General features: G+C 44.2%; 1 protein-coding gene across 1 annotated transcript in view; it reads left to right on the top strand.

Annotated features, from left to right (window-relative positions):
* The window catches only part of FBXL17 (F-box and leucine rich repeat protein 17), a 404447-nt gene that overhangs the window by 246123 nt on the left and 137023 nt on the right, over nucleotides 1-21301 (top strand). The window contains exon 7 of the mRNA XM_064140088.1: nucleotides 3965-4041. Within this exon, the coding sequence (XP_063996158.1) occupies nucleotides 3965-4041 (77 nt within the window). The remainder of the gene's footprint in view (nucleotides 1-3964; nucleotides 4042-21301) is intronic.

The following is a 21301-nucleotide window of genomic DNA, read 5'->3' as shown; positions in this document are numbered from 1 at the left end:
ATTTTCCACAACTCATGGGTCTGTTGTATCTTTTCTTAGAGGCAGAAGCTTGCACATTTTAATTGGTTAGCCTTAAGATTTCATCTCAGTCAAAGAATACAGGGATCAGTTGGTAAAGAGAAGAAAAAGTAATTACAGTTTTGAACAAATTATTTGCTAATTTGTCTTTTTTTTTTCCTGTTATTATTAAGCTCTTACATTGTTCATAGCATCATGGAAGGTCAAAAACCTGGACTTTGAATTCTGTGCACATGTTTTTATGTAGGAGCCATCAAGACAGTGGGTATAAATTTGAAGTTATTAGCAAGCATTTCTTTGCCTCGGTCACACAGTTTCGTTGCTTTTAAAGAGGAGAGTTGTTTGCAGGAAAGCTTTATACCAGTAAACCTTTCAGAGGTTTTAAACACTGCAAGGCAATCTTTGGTTTGTTGGTCTGTGATCATAATGAACTTTGGGATGTTGGAGTGTTAATGAACTCGACATCTTGGTGCTGAGCGAGCTCTGCTTGATTGACAAACATCTGTGGTATTGTAACCATTTTGTACTGACAATAGGTAGGGAATAATAACTTCGCTGCTCTTAGTTACCAGCATTATGCTGATGTGTTTAAGATGAGGCTTCTTTGTTGTCTGATTCAGCAACATCATAAAAACTTCCAGAGACAGCTATAGCAATAATCTGATATAATTTTGATGGATTAGTACAGTTAAATTAACGAGACTTGATCCTTGCTTTCTAGAAAAGGTTAATTTCATTTTGTTCTGTTAACCTTTTTCTTTGTGGTCAGGTTTAACAAAGATTAAAAGGTAAAAGTAATAATTACACAAACACTCCTATTTTTCTTTATGTTGTACAGAAATCAGTTTTTACTAACTGTTATATATTGTATGACCCTTCACAGAGCAGAGGCTAATGAGGGCATACAAAGTGTTTCTTGAAACTTTCTCTATAAGTCAGCTTATGTGGGGATGATCTACAGAAAGGGTACTAAAAATTAAACTTTAAATTAGATGCACTTATGCAAGTCAATCTGTTACTTTATCTTAGCATTTGGGGGAGAAAAGGCGGCAAAGCACATCATTTGTCTCGATTTTCTGTTTAATGGGAGTAGCTAAAGACTGAGGTTTTTCTTTTCCTATTAGCAGGAAGTACACAGTATTTCGTTTAGACTCCAAGATGTCACTAAGAACAGAATTGAGGTCACTAAAGTCACTTGAAAAAAGTTTTAACCCTTATAGCTGGCAGTATCTGGAAAGACGAAAGGACGTAATTATAAAGTCTACACTAGCAAATCTTTTGTTCTTTGCTTCTGGAATCAAGTGGCTGCAGCTAAAATTTCTTCTCAATCACTGCATTTCTATCACTCTTTGTTTGTTAAGGTAAGCTTATAAATGCATAAGCAGCCTTACAAGAGGGAGGACAGACACTACAGCTTCTTTTCTTTGCAATTGAAGTAGCTTTGTTCGGATGGCCAGCAGCCCGAGATGTAAATATACAGGGGTGATGAAGGATGCACGTATAGAGAAGTCTGTGCACAGATAACAGAAACTGGAGCTTGACTGATAAAACCTGAAGCTGTTATAAAACCTGAAGTTGTAGGGAAAATTAGGTAATCTTTTATGTGATCCTGACTGCACTGTGGTGGTGTTGTTAGACACCACTTCCTCCATTAGATCATAGAAAGATAGAATCTTAGGATCAAGCAGGTTGGAAGAGACCTCCAAGATCATCCAGCCCAACCTAGCACCCAGCCCTATCCAGTCATCTAGACCATGGCACTAAATGCCTCATCCAGTCTTTTCTTCAACACCTCCTGGGATGGTGCCTCCACCACCTCCCTGGGCAGCCCATTCCAATGCCAATCACTCTCTCTGTAGAACTTCCTCCTAACATCCAGCCTGTACTTCCCCTGGAAAAAAATGAGGCTGTGTCCCCTTCTTCTATTGCTGGTTGCCTGGCAGAAGAGACAGTATCACAGGATCACAGGATCACAGTATCACCAAGGTTGGAAGAGACCTCACAGATCATCAAGTCCAACCCTTTACCACAGAGCTCAAGGCTAGACCATGGCACCAAGTGCCATGTCCAATCTTGCCTTGAACAGTCCCAGGGACAGCAACCCCACCTGACTACAGCCTCCCTTCAAGGAGTTGTAGAAAGCAATGAGGTCTGTCTTGAGCCTCCTTTTCTGCAGGCTGCACAGCCCCAGCTCCCTTAGCTCCTCATAGGGTTTGTGTTCCAGGCCCCTCACCAGCTTTGTTGCCCTTCTCTGGACACATTCCAGTACCTCAATATCTCTCTTGAATTGAGGAGCTGAGGAGGTGTGTACTCAAGATTGTACTCAAGATCGATCACTTAATTTATCTGAGTAAGTAAAAATTACCAGAAATAATGTGTAAACTTGCAGAGTCTTTAGGTGAAATCTTCAAAATACATTTATTCATCTAGAATTTTTTATCCAAGGTAAAAAGGGTTTCATAGAAGTGTTATGCTAAGTGATGTATTCATAGAATCAACCAGGTTGGAAGAGACCTTCAAGATCATCCAGTCCAGCCTCTCTCCCAGCCCTGGCCAATCAACTAGACCATGGCACATGTAAGAATTCATGGAAGCTTACTAGCTGCAGTGTCAAGTAATTTTTTTGTTATATTTACTAAAATGTCTAATAAGACACAGGATAGTTATTTTTTCTATTTATTCACATATTTTCCTGGCCTGGTTGATCTTCTTAAGTCAGTTAACAAAAATGAGTGTCTTGTTCAAAATAGAATCATAGACTCCTGCCTTATGGGAGCAGAATGTGTTTAATGCTCTAATTCTTACTCTTTTTTTTTTTTTTTTTTTTTTTTTTTTTTTTTTTTTTAGTAAAATAGCTTGATGAAAATGTGTGATTCTGAGGTTAGCTTATGTTAAGAAGCATAGTTATGGTGTAACTTCTACAGAAAAAATAACTGTGAAGAAAGGCTGAGAGAGCTGGGGGTGTGCAGCCTGCAGAAGAGGCTCGAGGGGACCTCATTGCTGTCTACAACCACTTGAAGGGAGACTGTAGCCAGGTGGGGTTGAGCTCTTCTCCCAGGCAAGCAGCAACAGAACAAGGGGACACAGTCTCAAGTTGTGGTGGGGGAGGTCTAGAGTGGATGTTAGGAGGAAGTTGTTGCCAGAGAGTGTGATTGGCATTGGGATGGGCTGCCCAGGGAGGTGGTGGACTTGTTGTTCCTGGATGTGTTCAAGAAGAGCCTGTATAAGGCATTTAGTGCCATGGTCTGGTTGATTGGACAGGACTGGGTGATAGGTTGGGCTGGACGATCTTGGAGATCTCTTCTAACCTGGTTGTTTCTATGATTCTATTTTACAGGAATTTTGTTTTTCATTTTATTCTTTCTTTTTAACAAGAAATTAAAGGATACTAACAGGAAATTACTTGAGTATTTCACTGAAAAATCAATGTAGTTCTAACAAGGCAAACAAATGAACTCTCTTCTTATCTCCTGCAACACCAGTGGCGTGTTGCCATTGGTCGAACACTGACTTCTGCAATCATCACTGAAGATACACAAACATGATCTTAACATTACATTTCCTTCTCTTTTGTCCTCATGACAATGCATTTATAGTTGTTACCTAGGTGAAAACTCTCAAAGCTTAAATCTTGCAATAGAAACTTTCAGAATCACAGAGTAAGACAGAAGGGGGAGTTCACACTTGTATTATTTTCCAAAGGACTTGTATATATTTCAGGCAACTCCTATATTCAGAGTAATGGGAATATTTATGTTAGAGAATTCAGTGTGAAATGATACTTTCCTCCAGGGTGTAAGTGTAGCCATGTGCATTTCGAGTGAGTTGTATGGAACAACTCACAATATTATGAAATTGAGGTAAAATACATTGCACTTGTGTATTTTGCTTTTGCTGTTTAAATGTGATCTTTTTTAACTGTTGTTTTACTTTATGTGTCTTCCAGATGTGTGGAGGTGATTGCCAAAGAAGGCAGGAATCTGAAAGAGCTGTATTTGGTGTCCTGTAAGATCACTGACTATGGTATGTAATGTACCTATACCTTTGGTTTTGTGATGATTGAGCTCTACTAGTTTTCTATTCTCATGGAACTGTTGGAAATGCAGAGATAAAATTATTCAAAAGTCTTATCCATGAAACCAGGAACTGTACTGAAAGGGTTTGAGATACTTAAAGGTATCTCTGGTTAAAGATAAGAAAGTCAGTGTATGTATTGCTGCAAAGTGTTGTTTATAGAACCAACTTACACTGCTGCAAGCTTAGTTTGTTGTTAAGCATCCTTTATTAAAGAAACTGCCTCTCTTTTAGAAAGGAAAACCTCACAGAGGCTTTTCAAACCCTTGTGTCCTCTGCATCTTTGTATTTGTGTTAAATAGAGGAAATGAGCTGAGAAGTATAAGCTTGTGGTCTTCTGTGGTCTTATGAAGTCTAATAACTTCATATGTATGTGAAGGCCCCACCAAGAGTCCTTCAGACCACTTCTGGGGTCTTAAGAAGACTAATAACTTCACATGTATATGGGGGCCCCACCAAGACTATGTAGCACCATGTGAGGCTTTAACTGAGTGGGAGCATACAGATGTATGTGACTGTGGGTTTTTGTTTGATAATCCTGAGGATGAAACACATTATTGTCCTTGATTTGGACATTAAAATCTTGACACCACCTTTAAACTGTAACTGTATGTATTTTTATTGGGTTTTCAAAATATAGCTAGATCTTTTATAGGTCTGGTTTTGCAGTAATGTTGTATGAATTTACAATTAATTAATTTAAAACTTAATAGTATTAGAAGGCAAAAGTCTTTCATGCTTTACTTCGGCTTTAGAAAAGCAGATAGACCAGTGGTTTTAGTCTAAATGTACAGAAAATACATTTAAATCAAGTTTTAAATTGTGAGCTTTAAAAGCCTCAAAACAACCAAACACCACTACTGCCTTAAAAGAAGAATCAGATCTTGAAAAAAACAAGTTTCTGAAGAGGCATACATTCAAAACCAGCACTTTGTAGGGCTCCGGCTACAACAACCCCAAGCAGCACTACAGGCTGGGGACAGAGTGGCTGAGAGCAGCCAGGCAGAGAGGGACCTGGGGGTGCTGGTAGAGAGTAGCTGAAGATGAGCCAGCAGTGTGCCCAGGTGGCCAAGAGAGCCAATGGCATCCTGGCCTGGATCAAGACTATTGTGGCCAGCAGGACAAGGGAGGTTATTCTTGCCCTGTACTCAGCACTGGTCAGGCCACACCTTGAGTGCTGTGTCCAGTTCTGGGCCACTCAATTCAAGAGAGATGTTGAGGTGCTGGAAGGTGTCCAGAGAAGGGCGACAAAGCTGGTGAGGGGCCTGGAGCACAGCCCTGTGAGGAGAGGCTGAGGGAGCTGGGGATGTGCAGCCTGCAGAAGAGGAAGCTCAGAGGGGACCTTATTGCTGTCTACAACTACTGAAGGGACATTGTAGCCAGGTGGGGTTGGTCTCTTCTGCCAGGCAAGCAGCAAAAGAAGAAGGGGACACAGTCTCAAGTTGTGCTGGGGGAGGTCTAGGCTGGATATTAGGAGGAAGTTGTCAGAGAGAGTGATTGGCATTGGAATGGGCTGCCCAGGGAGGTGGTGGAGTCACTGGCCCTGGAGGTGTTCAAGCCAAGCCTGGATGAAGCACTAAGTGCCATGGTCTGGTTGACTGGCTAGGGCTGGGTGCTAGGTTGTAGTGGATGATCTTGGAGGTCTCTTCCAACCTGGTTGATTCTATGATTCTATGATAAATCACTTAGAAGACTTTCTACAGAACAAGATATCTCAGGTATCATTGATAAGAGTGCAGTCAGGACAGCTCAGTAGTATCTCATAAAGTTTATCTCAGTTCAGTTTACTTCATAGTGATTCCTGTAAGTACCCTGCAGAAAATGACAGCTGACTTAACAATTGTCTTATAGTGTTTCTATTACCTAATAATTCTGGATTTCACCAAACATGAAAGGTCTGTATTTTGAGCTGTAAATTAATTGCACAAACCTTTTTATGTTAAATTGCTGGCATGAGAACCTGAGATGAACTGTGGGGTTTTTTTGCTGATGCCTTTAGTATTACAACTATTGAAAAAGCATTCTGGGTTCCTAACCTTTTTTTATCTTCTAAAATTGTGAATATTCCTTTTTTTATGTTGCCCCTTTTCATCATTTGCTAAGATATGTAGCGTCTCTGGGGGCACATGATTTTTTTTCCCCCTAAGGTTTTTCTGCTATGAGAATATTTGATGAAATGAAAAAAAAAAAAAAAAAAAGTTTCAGCAAACCAGAATGGTGTAGAGTTTAAGATGTTATAGATGGAATATAGCTGTAACAAGCAGATATCTGGAGAAACAATGCTGGAACAAGTTCAACTATCACAAGTCAAAACTATAAACTGAGGATTTTGCTTCGTGAACGAGTTATGGGTTAAGCAGCTAACAATGTTGAAGTAGTTTTCCAAGGTTCTGATCAATGGTAATGTTTTAATATTTGTGCTGCATATGCCTTCTGTTTAAAAATAGAATATTTTACTTATCAGGGGATCAGGTCTTCCTTCTGAAAAATACAGAGGAATCCTGTGAGACTCACTTGAGTTTTCTTTCCAATGTTTAGCATTTGCCATGTAAGGAATAAGCATCCCCTGGGTACTTCTTCATAAAAGAATGCTTTGTTTCTGCTTCTCACTTGGATTAGCAAATGTCTCTAGTGCGTGGTCTCACTAAAACTATTTCCTCACTGATTTTATCCTTTTGAAACCTATGTTTGAAACACCATGTATGTTGTGCAGTAGTGGTCAGAAGGGAAATACATTTTTTTGTGGGATAAATGCAGCATTTATGCATGGACAGAATGGAGTACATAATAAATGGATTTCTGAGTTAAGAAGGATTTCATTTACATAATTTATATAATATAAACAAATCTAACTTTTGCTTTCTCTTTCAAAATTATTTTGACTTCCTGCTGTATTGAGTTCTAAGTTCCAGTTCTATTCAGAATCACTCTTTCTCTGTTAAGGTTTTCCTATCCTGTGCATAATTTCTCTTTTATACTCTTTTAATCTTTATTGATGATCTGGATGAGGGGATTGAGTCCAGCATCAGTAAGTTTGCAGATGACACCAAGCTAGGAGCAGGTGTGGAGCTGTTGGAAGGTAGGAGAGCCCTGCAGAGGGACCTGGGCAGGCTGGATGGGTGGGCAGAGGCCAACAGGGTGACATTTAACAAGGCCAAGTGCAGGGTTCTGCACTTTGGCCACAACAACCCCAAGCAGTGCTACAGGCTGGGGACACAGTGTCTGGAAAGCATCCAGGCAGAAAGGGACCTGGGGGTACTAGTAGATAGTAGCTGAAGATGAGGCAGCAGTGTGCCCAAGTGGCCAAGAGAGCCAATGGCATCCTGGCCTGCCTCAGGAACAGTGTGGCCAGTAGGACAAGGGAGGTTATTCTGCCCCTGTACTCAGCACTGGTCAGGCCACACCTTGAGTGCTGTGTCCAGTTCTGGGCTCCTCAATTCAAGAGAGATGTTGAGGTGCTGGAAGGTGTCCGGAGAAGGGCAACAAAGCTGGTGAGGGGCCTGGAGCACAAACCCTATGAGGAGAGGTTGAGGGAACTGGGGGTGTGCAGCCTGCAGAAGAGGAGGCTCAGGGCAGAGCTCATTGCTGTCTACAACTACCTGAAGGGAGGCTGTAACCAGGTGGGGTTGGTCTCTTCTGCCAGACAGCCAGCAATAGAACAAGGGGACACAGTCTCAAGTTGTGGTGGGGGAGGTCTAGGCTGGATGTTAGGAGGAAGTTGTTGTCAGAGAGAGTGATTGGCATTGGAATGGGCTGCCCAGGGAGGTGGTGGAGTCACCATCCCTGGAGGTCTTCAAGCCAAGCCTGGCTGAGACACTTAGTGGTCTGGTTGATTGGCCAGGGCTGGGTGCTAGGTTGGGTTGGATGATCTTGGAGGTCTCTTCCACCCTGGTTGATTCTATGATTCTGTGATTCTATGGTTAATGACTTGATGCATGCAAACAATAATCACACCGAGAACTGTGTCTATACCTGTGGAAGAATCATAGAATCAGCCAGGTTGGAAGTGACCTCCAAAAGATACTCAATTTTAAGGACCAAGGCCTCATGTATGTTGTGTATATGTGTATGTTTGTGTGTATAAAAAGTGGTATGTTAGACTATCTAATTATTTTAGGTGTTTGAAAGAGAAAGAATATGTTTATTGCTTTCTTACAAATTGGCTTTTACTTCCTTTCCACAAAAGCATTTTCTCTCAGACAGCTGAACTCAACAAAGTAGATCAGCAGAACTTTCAATGTTTCATACCAAATTTTGAGGTTCTTTGCTTAGTTTTAAGGGTCTTTTTCTGTAAATAGGCAGCAACTTTAATTCCAGTAGACCGTAAGAATTAATTACGGGAAGAGTAAGTAGGTATCACAGTATCCCAGTATCACCAAGGTTGGAAGAGACCTCACAGATCATCAAGTCCAACACTTTACCACAGAGCTCAAGGCCAGACCATGGCACCAAGTGCCACGTCCAATCCTGCCTTGAACAGCTCCAGGGACGGCGACTCCACCACCTCCCCGGGCAGCCCATTCCAGTGTCCAATGACTCTCTCAGGGAAGAACTTTCTCCTCACCTCCAGCCTAAATCTCCCCTGGCACAGCCTGAGGCTGTGTCCTCTCGTTCTGGTGCTGGCCACCTGAGAGAAGAGAGCAACCTCCTCCTGGCCACAGCCTCCCCTCAGGTAGTTGTAGACAGCAATAAGGTCTCCCCTGAGCCTCCTCTTCTCCAGGCTAACCAATCCCAGCTCCCTCAGCCTCTCCTCATAGGGCTGTGCTCAAGGCCTCTCCTCAGCCTCGTTGCCCTTTTCAGGACACACTCAAGCATCTCAATGTCCCTTCTAAACTGGGGGGCCCAGAACTGAACACAGTACTCAAGGTGTGGTCTAAGCAATGCAGAGTACAGGGGCAGAATGACCTCCCTGCTCCTGCTGGCCACACCATTCCTGATGCAGGCCAGGATGCCACTGGCTCTCTTGGCCACCTGGGCACACTGCTGGCTCATGTTCAGGTGGTGAGCAGACTGTTGAATGTGTTCATGATACTTACTTTGGCAATATCTCTAGCAGCTGGTGAAGCAGTTTTGTTTGCTGTTACATCAAAATGCTCATTCTTTCAGATCTGTGAAGCAAATATTTCAGTATACACTCTGGCAATTATTAGGGTCAGTGAAAGCTTATTCTAGCAGTAAAGGTGAGCTATGGAGTTTTGTGTAGTTTATTACAGCATCAATACACGATATAACTTGCTGTTCTTTCCTCCATTTAAATGGCATTACTGTGTGCAGAGTGACAGTTTGGAGTCTTCTCTGTGTTTCAGAAAGTCTCTACATTTCCCTCTAGCTAGGGGGAAAAATACAGGGCATACAGCCTTTGTAATGATATTTATCAACTGGTTTGTTCTGATTTATTTTTTATACTGTTGTTTTAGCTTGGAGTAATTTTTCATATACAAGGTCAGGCTGAACAGGGCAATCTAATGGAGACTGTCCCTGATCACTGCATGGGAATTGGACTAGATGACCTTTGGAGGTTACTTCCAACCCATGCTATGTATTGGCAGCTAATTTTATTTCCATAAGAAATCTTGTTGACACTTAAAGCAAAAGGATTGTTAATGAGAGGCAAGATAGTTCTACACTTATGTCTTTTGCAATTAGAACCGTGTCAGAGGATATCTTTGGTTCTGTTACGAGTGTTCAGGGAGTGCATAAATAACTTTAGCCACTTCTCTGGAGTTTCCTTCAGGAATTGTTAAAAAAAAAAAACCAAAGAAGTAAAATTAAAACCTTATCAGAAATAATAATTGAAGCATAAAAGAGACCTTCAACAGTCTGTCAGCGCCGTATGTAATTCCTAACTATCAAAACCCAGTTTTGTCTTTAAGTCTTATCAGTATTCTCAGTGTCACTAAAATTCCATGCAGTTTCCTTTAAAAGTTGATTGGAGATACCACTGTGCATCTTCAAGACCCATACAGTGAGATAAATTACTTCAATATTGTATTTCTCAAATAACATATAGTTGCAAATCCTTTGTCCTACAGTATAAAAGATTTTCTCTTTGAGCAATGACACAAGACAAACTTGCAAACTATTTTTGTCATACTAGAAGGTGGGTTGTTCCCTGTGACCTGTAGCCTTAAAAATAATGTAGTATAATAGCCAGCTGGAGGAAGCTGGACATAGATGCACTATTGAATCACCAAGATGAACAGAGCAGAAGCCCATGATTTGTACACCACTTGTTTCAAGTTTTAAATGTGGAAAATTATTGTGGCCTTTCAGTATCTGAAGGGGGCTACAAAAAGGCTGGGGAGGGACTTTTCAGGATGTCAGGGGAATGGAGCAAAGCTGGAGGTGGGGAGAATCAGCCTGGAGGTGAGGAGGAAGTTGTTGAGCAGGAGAGTGGTGAGAGGCTGGAAAGGGTTGCCCAGGGAGGTGGTTGAGGCCCCATGGCTGGAGGTGTTTTGAGGCCAGGCTGGCTGAGGCTGTGTGCAGCCTGCTCTAGGGTAGGGTATCCCTGGGCATGGCAGAAGTGTTGGAACTGGCTGCTCCTTGTGGATCAGCCCTGACAGATTCTATGATTCTGTGAAAATGGGGCATGTTGTGCACCAGGTTTGGTTTGTCTTGCAGAGAGAGATCCACAGGCACTGCTGTTTAAATTTTATTTTTTTTCTGTAGGAGCTTAGTGTATGAGTTGTTAGTTTGATTCTTTGGTGACAAACATGCCAGTACTTTATTAATCATAGAAGTCATAGAATCAAGCAGATTGGAAGAGACCTCCAAGATCATCCAGTCCAAACTAACACCCAGCCCTGGCCAATCAACCAGACCATGGCACTAAGTGCCTCATCCAGGCTTTGCTTGAAGACCTCCAGGGACAGTGACTCCACCACCTCCCTGGGCAGCCCATTCCAATGCCAATCACTCTCTGCCAACAACTTCATCCTAACATCCAGTCTAGACCTCCCCTGGCACAACTTGAGACTGTGTCCCCTTGTTCTGTTGCTGTTTGTCTGGCAGAATTAGACCAACCCCACCTGGCTACAGCCTCCCTTCAGGTAGTTGTAGGCAGCAATGAGCTCTGCCCTGAGCCTCCTCTTCTTCAGGCTGCACACCCCCAGCTCCCTCAGCCTCTCCTCACAGGGCTGTGCTCCAGGCCCCTCACCAGGTTTGTTGCCCTTCTCTGGACACCTTCCAGCACCTTAACATCTCTCTTGAATGGAGGAGCCCAGAACTGGACACAGCACTCAGGGTGTGGCCTGACCAGTGTTGAATATAGGGGTTGAGTACATGACATTTGATTTTGTACTTTTCTATTTCTAGAGTGAGGTGCCTCAGTTAATCTTCGGGAAGATGCACCTAATTTCTTAGTATCAAAACACAAAATGTATTTCTTATATAACAAAAATTTGTATGGTCACAACCTCTACCTGCATTGCCCAAGAAAGATTTTCAGATTCCTGTTTATTCATTTACTGTATTTACTGTGTTAAGAAACTACAGTTATAGTACTAAATTTCCATTTGACCAGGACCCATCTTCTTCCCTTCTGTGGCATTTGGTTTCTGTGACCTTCAAAAAAATTGCATTAAGCTTACTCCTTCAGTGCATGTGTTAATCTCTGTATTGAAAACAGTGTGCTATGTGCCTCTTTAGTGACCTACCACACAGCACATATAGCTGTGGAATTACTACATCTAAACACTTGGTAGCAGTTCAAACCTGATTTAAAGTATGAACAAACCATTACATACAAAGAGTGTATTTATGAGCATCTTATGAAGGTTCAGTTCACTGCAGTTGTTTTTACATTTTGATAAATCCCACTCTAACTCCAACCAAGAAACTTATTGTCATTTTACATTTCTGTCATAGCTTTCATCTCCAGCAGTATCTGTGATTTCACACTGCAGTGCAGAATACCATGCCTAGCAGAACCTCTGATTTGCAGTTACATGTAGGTTTACTTAATAAAAACAACTGTGAAACTTGCATTGAACACCAACCTTTTCCTGGCTTGTTTAGAACATCAGTTAATTTAAATTCAGGGGTGATCTTATTACTGTCTACAACTACCTGAAGGGAGGCTGTAGCCAGGTGGGGTTGGCCTCTTCTCCCAGGCAACCAGCAATAGAACAAGGGGACACAGTCTCCAGTTGTGCCAGGGTAGGTCTAGGCTGGATATTAGGAAGAAGTTCTTCACAGAGAGAGTGATTTCCCATTGGAATGGGCTGCCCAGGGAGGTGGTGGAGGCACCGTCCCTGGGGGTGTTCAAGAAAAGCCTGGATGAGGCACTTAGTGCCATGGTCTGGTTGATTGGATAGGGCTGGGTGCTAGGTTGGAGTGGATGATCTTGGAGGTCTCTTCCAACCTGGTTGATTCTATGATTCTGTGATTCTATTTAATAACCTTTGACAAACACCGGTACTGTGTTTGTCATCACCACATTCACACACAGCTTTCTGTTTTATTCATTGAGCTTTTGAATGCATTTAAAATTGGCCCATGAACTCCTTTCATAGAACTACAGGATCACAGAATGTCAGGGGCTAGAAGTGACCTCCTGGATCATCCAGTCCAACCTCCCAACCAGAGCAGGATCACCTACACCAGATCACACAGGAATGCATCCCAGTGGGTCTTGAATATCTGGAGAAAGGGAGACTCCACAGCCCTCTGCCCAGACAGCCTATTCCAGTGTTCTGTCACCCTCACAGTGCAGAAATTCCTCCTCATGTTTACATGAAACTTCCTATGTTTCAACTTCCACCCATTGCCCCTTGTCTCCTCACTGGGCATCACCAAGAAGAGCCTGACTCCATCTTCTGGTGTCGTTCTGGGCCCCTCAGTTCAAGAGAGATGTTGAAGTGCTGGAACATGTCCAGAGAAGGGCAACAAAGCTGGTGAGGGGCCTGGAGCACAAATCCTATGAGGAGAGGCTGAGGGAGCTGTGCCTGTTTAGCCTGGAGAAGAGGAGGCTCAGGCAACCAGCAATAGAACAAGGGGACACAGTCTCAAGTTGTGCCAGGGTAGGTATAGGCTGGATGTTAGGAGGAAGTTGTTGTCAGAGAGAGTGACTGGCATTGGAATGGGCTGCCCAGGGAGGTGGTGGAGGCACCGTCCCTGGGGGTCTTCAAGAAAAGCCTGGATGAGGCACTTAGTGCCATGGTCTGGTTGACTGGCTAGGGCTGGGTGATAGGTTGGACTGGATGATCTTGGAGGTCTCTTCCAACCTGGTTGATTCTATGATTCTATGATAGTTATAAACATGAATGAGGTCACCTCTTAGTCTCCTCCAAGCTCAAGAGCCTCAGCTCCCTCAGTCTCTCCTTGTAAGAGACATGTTCCATTCCTTCAGTGATCTTTGTGGCTCTGTGCTGGACTCTCTCAAACAGTTCTCATGATCTAGTCCAGCCCCCTCTGCAGTCACAGGGACATCCTCACCTAGACCAAGTTGACCACAGCCTTGTCAAGCCTCACCTTGAATATCTCCAGGGAAGGGGCCTCAAACACCTCCCTGGGAAACCTGTTCCAGTGTTCCACCACCCTCATAGTAAAGAACTTGTTCCTAACATCCCCTGTGCTCTTCTCTAGTTTGAAGTCATTGCTCCTCATCCTGTCACTACAGGCCTTGGCAAACAGTCTCTCTCCAGCCTTCATGTAGGCCCCCTTCGGGTACTGGCGGGCTGCTATTATGTCTCCCTGGAGCCTTCTCTTCTTCAGGCTGAACAAGCCCAGCTCCATCAGCCTGTCTTCATAGAGGAGTTGCTCCAACTCCCTGATGATTTTCGTGGCCCTCCCCTGGACCCACTCCATCAGGTCCATGTCCTTCCTATACTGAGGGCTCCAGAACTGGATGCAGTACTGCAGGGGAGGTCTCACCAGAGCAAAGTGGCAGAACCACCTCTCTGCATCTGCTTGCAACACTGCTTTTGATGCAGCCCAGGATGTGATTTGCCTTCTGGGCTGCAAGTGCACACTGTCTGCTTATGCCCAGCTTCATGTCCATCAGCATCCCCATATCCTTTTCCTCAGGGCTGCTTTCTCTCACCTCATCCCCCAGTCTGTATTGATAGTGAGAATTGTTCCTGCCCAGGTGCACAATCCTGCACTTGCTCTTGTTGAACCTCATGAGGTTCACTTGGACCCACCTCTCCAGCTTGTCCAGGTCCCTGTGGATGACCTCCTGTCCCTCTGGTGTATCAACAGCACCACTCAGCTTTGTGTGACCTGCAAGCATGCTGGTGGTGCACTCACTCCCCTGTCTGTATAATTGATAAAACTATGAAATAGCACAGATCCCAGTATGGACTCCTTGAGACACCACTTGTCAGTGCTCTCCATGTGGACTTAAAGCCATTGAGCATCACCCTCTGGATGCAACCATCCAGCCAATTCCTTATCCACTGAACAGTCCACCTCTCAAATCCACATGTCTCCAACTTGGCAAATAGGATGTTCTGGGGGACTGTGTCAGAGGCCTTGCAGAAGTCCAGATAGATCACATCCATAGGTTGTCCCTTATCTACTGACATAGTCACATGATCATAGAAAGCCTCTAGGCTAGTCAGGCACGATGTGCCCCTGGTAAAGCCATGCTGGCTGTCTTAAATCACCTGCCTGTCCTCCATGTGCCTTACCATGACATCTAGGAGCATCTGTCCTATGATTCTCCCAGGCACAGAGGTGAGGCTGACAGGTTGATAGTTGCCAGGGTCCTGCTTTCTACCCTTTTTAGAAGGCTCATGTTCAGGTGGGTATCAATCAGCACCCCCAGATCCCTCTCTGTCTGGCTGCTCTCCAGCCACTCCGACCCCAGCCTGTATCTCTGCATGAGGTTGCTGTGGCCAAAGTGCAGCACCCTGCACTTGGAGCTATTAAATGCCATCCCCTTGGACTCTGCCCATCTGTCCAGGCGGTCAAGGTCCTGCTGCAGAGCCCTTCTGCCCTCCAACTCAGTCACATCTGCCCCCAGCTTGGTGTCATCTGCACACTTGCTGATGACTGACTCCATGCCCTCATCCAGATCATCTATGAAGATGTTAAAGAGGATGGGGCCCAGCACTGATCCCTGAGGGACACCACTAGTGACTGGCCGCCAGCTGGATGTGGCACCATTCACCACCACTCTCTGGGCTCAGCCCTCCAGCCAGTTCCTAACCCAACACAGAGTGTTGCCATCCAAGCCATGGGCTGACAGCTTAGCCAGCAGTTTGCTGTGGGGGACAGTGTCAAAGGCCTTGCTGAAGTCCAGATAGACCACATCCACAGGCTCCCCACAGCCACCAAGCAGTCACCTGATCAGAGAAGGAGATCAGGTTGGAGAGGCAGGATCTGCCCTTCCTAAACCCATGCTGGCTGGACCTGAGCCCTTGGCCATCCCTCAGGTGTGCTCTTATCACCCCCAAGCTAACCTGTTCCATCAGCTTCCCTGGCACTGAGGTCAGGCTGACAGGTCTGTAGTTCCCAGGTTCCTCCATCCGACCCTTCTTGTGGATGGGGACCACGTTGGCAGTTTCCAGTCTCCTGGGACCTCTCTGGTGAGCCAGGACCAGATGGAGAGCAGCTTGGCCAGCTCAGCTGCCAGCTCTCTCAGCACCCTGGGATGGATCCCTTCTGGTCCCATGGACTTGTGGGTGTCCAGGTGGCTCAGCAGGTCCTGAACTAATTCTTCATGAATTTCCAGGGGAACACACCGCTCCCCGACCCCATCCCCCAGTTCAAGAGGCCACTTGCCTCCTCCTCTCTCCTTGCTGTTGAAAACTGAGGTGAAGAAGGCATTCAGGACCTCAGCCTTTTCTTCATTATCAGTTACAGTGTTCCCCTCCTGGTCCAGTAAGCAGTGGAGGCTCTTCTTGCCCTTCTTTTTAGCATTGATACATTTATAAAAGTGCTTTTTGTTACCCTTCACAGAGGTGGCAGCCTAAGTTCTAGCTGGGCCTTAGCCTCTCTAATTTTTCTCCTGCATAGTCTGGCTACCTCCTTAAACACGTCAGGAGAAGCCTTCCCCTCCTTCCAAAGGTGATACACCCTCTTTTTCTCCCCCAATTCCTTCAGGAGCTGTTTGCTCATCCAGGCTGGTCGCCTTCCCTGCCGGCTCATCTTTTGGCACATGGGAACTGCCAGCTCCTGTGCCTTCAAGAGCTCCTGTTTAAAGTAGGTCCAACCATCCTGGACCCCTTTGTTCTCAAGGACTGCTGCCCAGGGGACTTTGGAAATAAGTTTCCTAAGCGAATTGAAGTTTGCCCTCCAGAAGTCCAAGGTGTGAGTTCTGTTATAGTTCCTCCCTACCTCCCTGCATATTGAAAACTCCACTATCTTGTGATCACTACACCCCATGCAGCCTCCTGGCATTATGCTAATGTGGTCTATGCTCTAGACTATATAAATGGAGTCAGAAAGAACAATAAAGGTCTCTGGTGGCTTCACATTGAATCATGTGGAGTCCCTGTGTTGAGCCTTGCTAACAATCTATAGCCTTCCTTTTCTGGTTAATGTACCTGTGGAAGCCTTTCTTGGTTTTCTTTACATCTCTTGTGAAGATGTGCCTTGTCCTTCCGGATCTTGTCCCTGTGCAACTTGGCAGCATCTCTATACTCTTCCCTGGATGCCTGTCCTTTCTTCCATTCACTCTGTAGCCCCAGCTTGCCCTTTAATTTGATCAGCAAGTCATAGCTCAGCCACGGTGGTCTCTTGTCTTCCTTGCCTGATTTCTTACATGTGGGGATTGAGACCTCTTGTATTCTATAGAGAGCATCCTTGAAGATCTGCCAGCTCTCTTCCACTCCCTTGTCCCTGAGGGCTGTTTCCCATGGGATCTTATTTACAAACTCCTTGAAGAGATGGAATTCTGCTTTCCTAAAATGTAGGATCTTAAGTATGCTTCTCATGGGCTTCATCCCCCTTAGGACAGTGAACTGCACTAGCACATGGTCGCTGCGGCCCAGTCTGCCTTTGACTTTGAACAATTTGTGAACAGGTCCAATAATGCATTTGTGGCCAGCAGGTCCAGTAAAGCATTGGTGAGGGATTATACAAAATTAATGATCTGTATTAATTTTGATATTGAGGCAATAATTGTTAATAACTATGAAAACTCTTTATTAACATTAAAACTCGCCAGAAAATTATTCACAGGATCAAAAAAATGCACAGGATGGAAATCTATACACACAGGGAGCAGGCAAAACTAGAGCACTTATTTCTTAAAGTAGCAAAGGCAAATATTCTACTGGAAGAGGCTTTTATTTACTCACAAAGTATCAATCAGACAGTACCCAAAGCACCTGGAACTCTGTCTTGTTGGCTGCTGAATCCTGATTCTTCCCAGGCTTCTGGGGAAAAGAGGCAGACAATCTCTGAGCTTGCCTCCTGGCTCCTCTGGATGATCTGTATCTCCAGGACTTCTAGTCTTAGGTGCAGGCAGGATGTCTTGCAAGGTGCAGTCTCAGCACAGTGTCACACTGGCTATGCAAGCCAACCACATGCAGGCATTTGGAGCCTGTTCCTGGTAAGCTCTCCAGGCAAATTCAAGTTGCAAAATGAGGTGGCAGCAGTGCCCCGTGCTACCTGCTTATCCCTTTTATCTATATCCAGCCTGTGACTAGTGGGGCATTGGACATAGATTAGCGAATCAGAATGGCACTTTGCCAGGCTTCACCATATCAGATGAAGCCAGGGCTTTCGCCACTACCTCCCATGATTGCCTCCCCCAGCACAGGAGGAGCAAGGGAACATGTCTGGGAAGCCAACATGGATAAAACCATGTTTGGCCCATCAAGCCTACCACCACAGTATCCCTTTGAGTAGGGCTGTTCATTTCTTGTCTTAAGAAGTTGTCATCGAGGCACTCCAGGAGCCTCCTGGATTGCCACAGCATCCCCTTAGAATCAGAATCATAGAATCAACCAGGTTGGAAAAGACCTCCAAGATCATCCAGTCCAACCTATCCCCCAGCCCTATCCAATCAACCAGACCATGGCACTAAGTGCCCCATCCAGTCTTTTCTTCAACACCTCCAGGGATGGTGACTCCACCACCTCCCTGGGCAGCCCATTCCAATGCCAATCACTCTCTCTGACAACAACTTCCTCCTAATATCCAGCCTAGACCTACCCTGGCACAACTTGAGACTGTGTCCCCTTATTCTATTGCTGGCTGCCTGGGAGAAGACACCAACCCCCATCTGGCTACAATGTCCCTTCAGGTAGTTGTAGACAGCAGTGAGGTCACCCCTGAGCCTCCTCTTCTCCAGGCTAAACAACCCCAGCTCCCTTCGCTGGTGCTTCGTGGTGGTATTAATAATTAAGTTATTTTTAATTCCTGAATTTAAGAAAGAAATTATTCATTTAGTCATTTTTGTAGTCTCAAAGATTGCCCTAAGAAATTGAATACCTAGAAACAATGTTTTTCTTTAAATGCCTGAGAAAGTGCTACTTAACTATTGATGTAGTTCACTAGAACAGAAATAAATTCATATGACTAATATCACAGCAGTATGATGAACACTGGGTTACAGCCTCATTTTTTATGAGGCACAAAAATGCATCATAAAAACAGTTCAGTGATTAAATGGTTTTAAGAATGGATAGGAGAATATGAAAGCAAATTCTAAATCTATTACCTCTCTGTTGAGTGACATATTACTGAGGCATCATTATGTATACACATTAATAATCTGTTATGTTTAAATAAGGCATCTGTGGCCCCATATTTAAATGCTGAGAAGTAGGTGCAGTGTAGTTCTTTTATTTGTATTGGTTTGAAACACAAACTGTTAATCAACAGCAAAAACAGTAACAGAACAATAGCATAGGTTTTTATCAACTTGGCTAAGAGAAGGTGCATCCACAGTACATTTTGTGTTGGGTAATGAGGTGAAATGGATTGTCCTTCTACTCTGCTTACCTTTAGTTGTGGTGATCCTGGGTTAACCTTGCTGTGAGAGAAACATTTGATTTTTGTCTCTGTAAGAAGTGTACAAAGACATTCATGTTGCATTTGCGAGCTGTAAACTCATTCCACACCCCGCTGCAACAGGCATAAGAAGTGTTCTATTACTGACGTTGGAACGTGATTCACTTTGTAAGTAGTCTGAAAGGCAAAAAAACAGTCTTTGTGCTTCCAAAAGATAGTAAATTGACATCAAAATTTCAGTTTGGTTAACTCGAATTTTCTGTTAAAAAAAAACCCAGCATATTCTTAAAGTAGCTTTAGAATTGTGTATTGTAGTTCTACATCTGTCAAGTGGGATCATTTTAGTTTGCCAAGAGGATTGCTTTTTTATGCAGCTATCTTTGGCCTTGTGCCCTTGCCCCCTGATTTTTAGCTAGACATGTTAGACTATAATACTTCTAATTGCAGATTCACAGATTGCACCAGGTTGGAAGGGACTCCCAAACATCATCTTTGTCCAAGCGCCCTGAGATCAGTAGGGACACCTTCAAATAGAACAGATTGCCCAGGGCCACATCAAGTCTGATCTTCAATCTCAGAAGCACAGAATCAGTCAGGGTTGGAAGGCACCACAAGGATCATCTAGTTCCAACCCCCCTGCCATGGGCAGGGACACCTTACCTTAGAGCAGGCTGCCCACAGCCTCAGCCAGCCTAGCCTTAAACACCTCCAGCAGTGGGGCCTCAACCACCTCCCTCAGCAACCCATTCCAGCCTCTCACCACTCATGCTGAAGAAACCCCTCCTCACATCCAATCTGAATCTCCCCACTTCCAGCTTTGCTCCATTCTCCTTAGTCCTGTCACTACCTGATAGCCTAAAAGTCCCTCCCCAGCTTTTTTGCACGCCCCCTTCAGATACTGAAAGGCCACAAGAAGGTCACCTGGGAGCCTTCTCTTCTCCAGACTGCACAGCCCCAACTCTTTCAATGTGCCCTCATAGCAGAGCTGCTGCAGCCCTCTGAGCATCCTCGTGGCCCTTCTCTGGACACACTTCAGCAATATCTCAACAGGGAAAGGGCCTCATCCTCATCCCTGTACAACACATTCCTCTATTTTACCACTCTCATTGTAAAGAACTCCTTCCTTCTGTCTAACTTAAATCTGCTCTGGTCCAGTTTAAAACCATTGCCCTTCAGAACACCACTACAAGCCCTTCTGAACAGTCCTTATACAATAGCATAGCAAAGTATATCCAAAACTGTTTGAAGAGAAAGGGAATTAAAGCACATAAAGGGAATTCTTGAATAATATAAAAGAACCATTTTTTTACATATGAAGTTTTTTTTAATGCAGTTTGGATTATTCTGTTCAGTTTTATGCACACTTTTCTATTTCAGTCCATGTCAGTGCTTCATTTGGGTCTTTTAAACATTGTGGTTCATGAGGCTATGGTCTAGTGATGAAGGCTGCTGGGATGAAGGTTGCACTGGATGGTCTTGGTCGTCCTTTCCAACCATAGCGCTTCATAGTGATTGGATGTTGTGCTGAGAGCTTTGGTTTAGTCAGGGACTTGTCACTGTGAAACTGATGATTGGACTCCATGAGCTTGAAGTTCTTTTCCAATCTAAGAAATGTGAGTCTGTGATTTAAACAGCTTTTATGTTATACATGATGCAACTAAATGGTTGTGGCCGTTTGAGCTGATCCTCTAGCTCAGACATAGGGGAGAGATGAACACTCCAGGGATAGGCCACATAAATGGCAACAATAGATAAATTAATATAATTTCATTGGAGCATCAAGAGCTCAGTGTCTAGAAGCACAGTTTGTTCTCCCCCTTCTCCTGCTGGCTTCTGCTGCTGCAGCTTCGCCTGTCTTCCCCAGCTGCTGTTTTGGCTACTGCTGCTTCTGCTGCTTCGCCGCCGCTTGACCCCTCCCCTATCTCCCTTAAGGTTATTGTATTGGTTTTTTTTCCCCTTCCTTTCTTCTCTAGTTATTATCTCTCTTTACATTGTTATACTTATACTATAAGAAAATACAATTTCATCTTTCCCTGACCTTTCAAAAAAAAAGGAGGGGGAGGCTGTGTTGTGAATTTCTTCCCAGGGGAGGGATCAGCCCAAACCCAGGACTGTGGTCTTTTAGGAACACAAGAGCTTTAGGAACTTGGAACTTAGACCTAGTTCAGGTTCAGTGTTGTTCTGCCTGGCTGTTTCTTGAAGAACTGCAAGGATAGAGATTCCAGCACATCCTGCACAATGTTTCAGTGCTGCACTTGCACTCATAAAGATTTTTATATTGTTTTTCTAATGCTCAACCTAA

The sequence above is a fragment of the Pogoniulus pusillus genome, chromosome Z (genome assembly GCF_015220805.1).
Source record: "Pogoniulus pusillus isolate bPogPus1 chromosome Z, bPogPus1.pri, whole genome shotgun sequence".
Taxonomy (NCBI): domain Eukaryota; kingdom Metazoa; phylum Chordata; class Aves; order Piciformes; family Lybiidae; genus Pogoniulus; species Pogoniulus pusillus.
The sequence above is the reverse complement of the archived record's forward strand: the minus strand, read 5'-3'. Positions and strand labels throughout refer to the sequence as shown.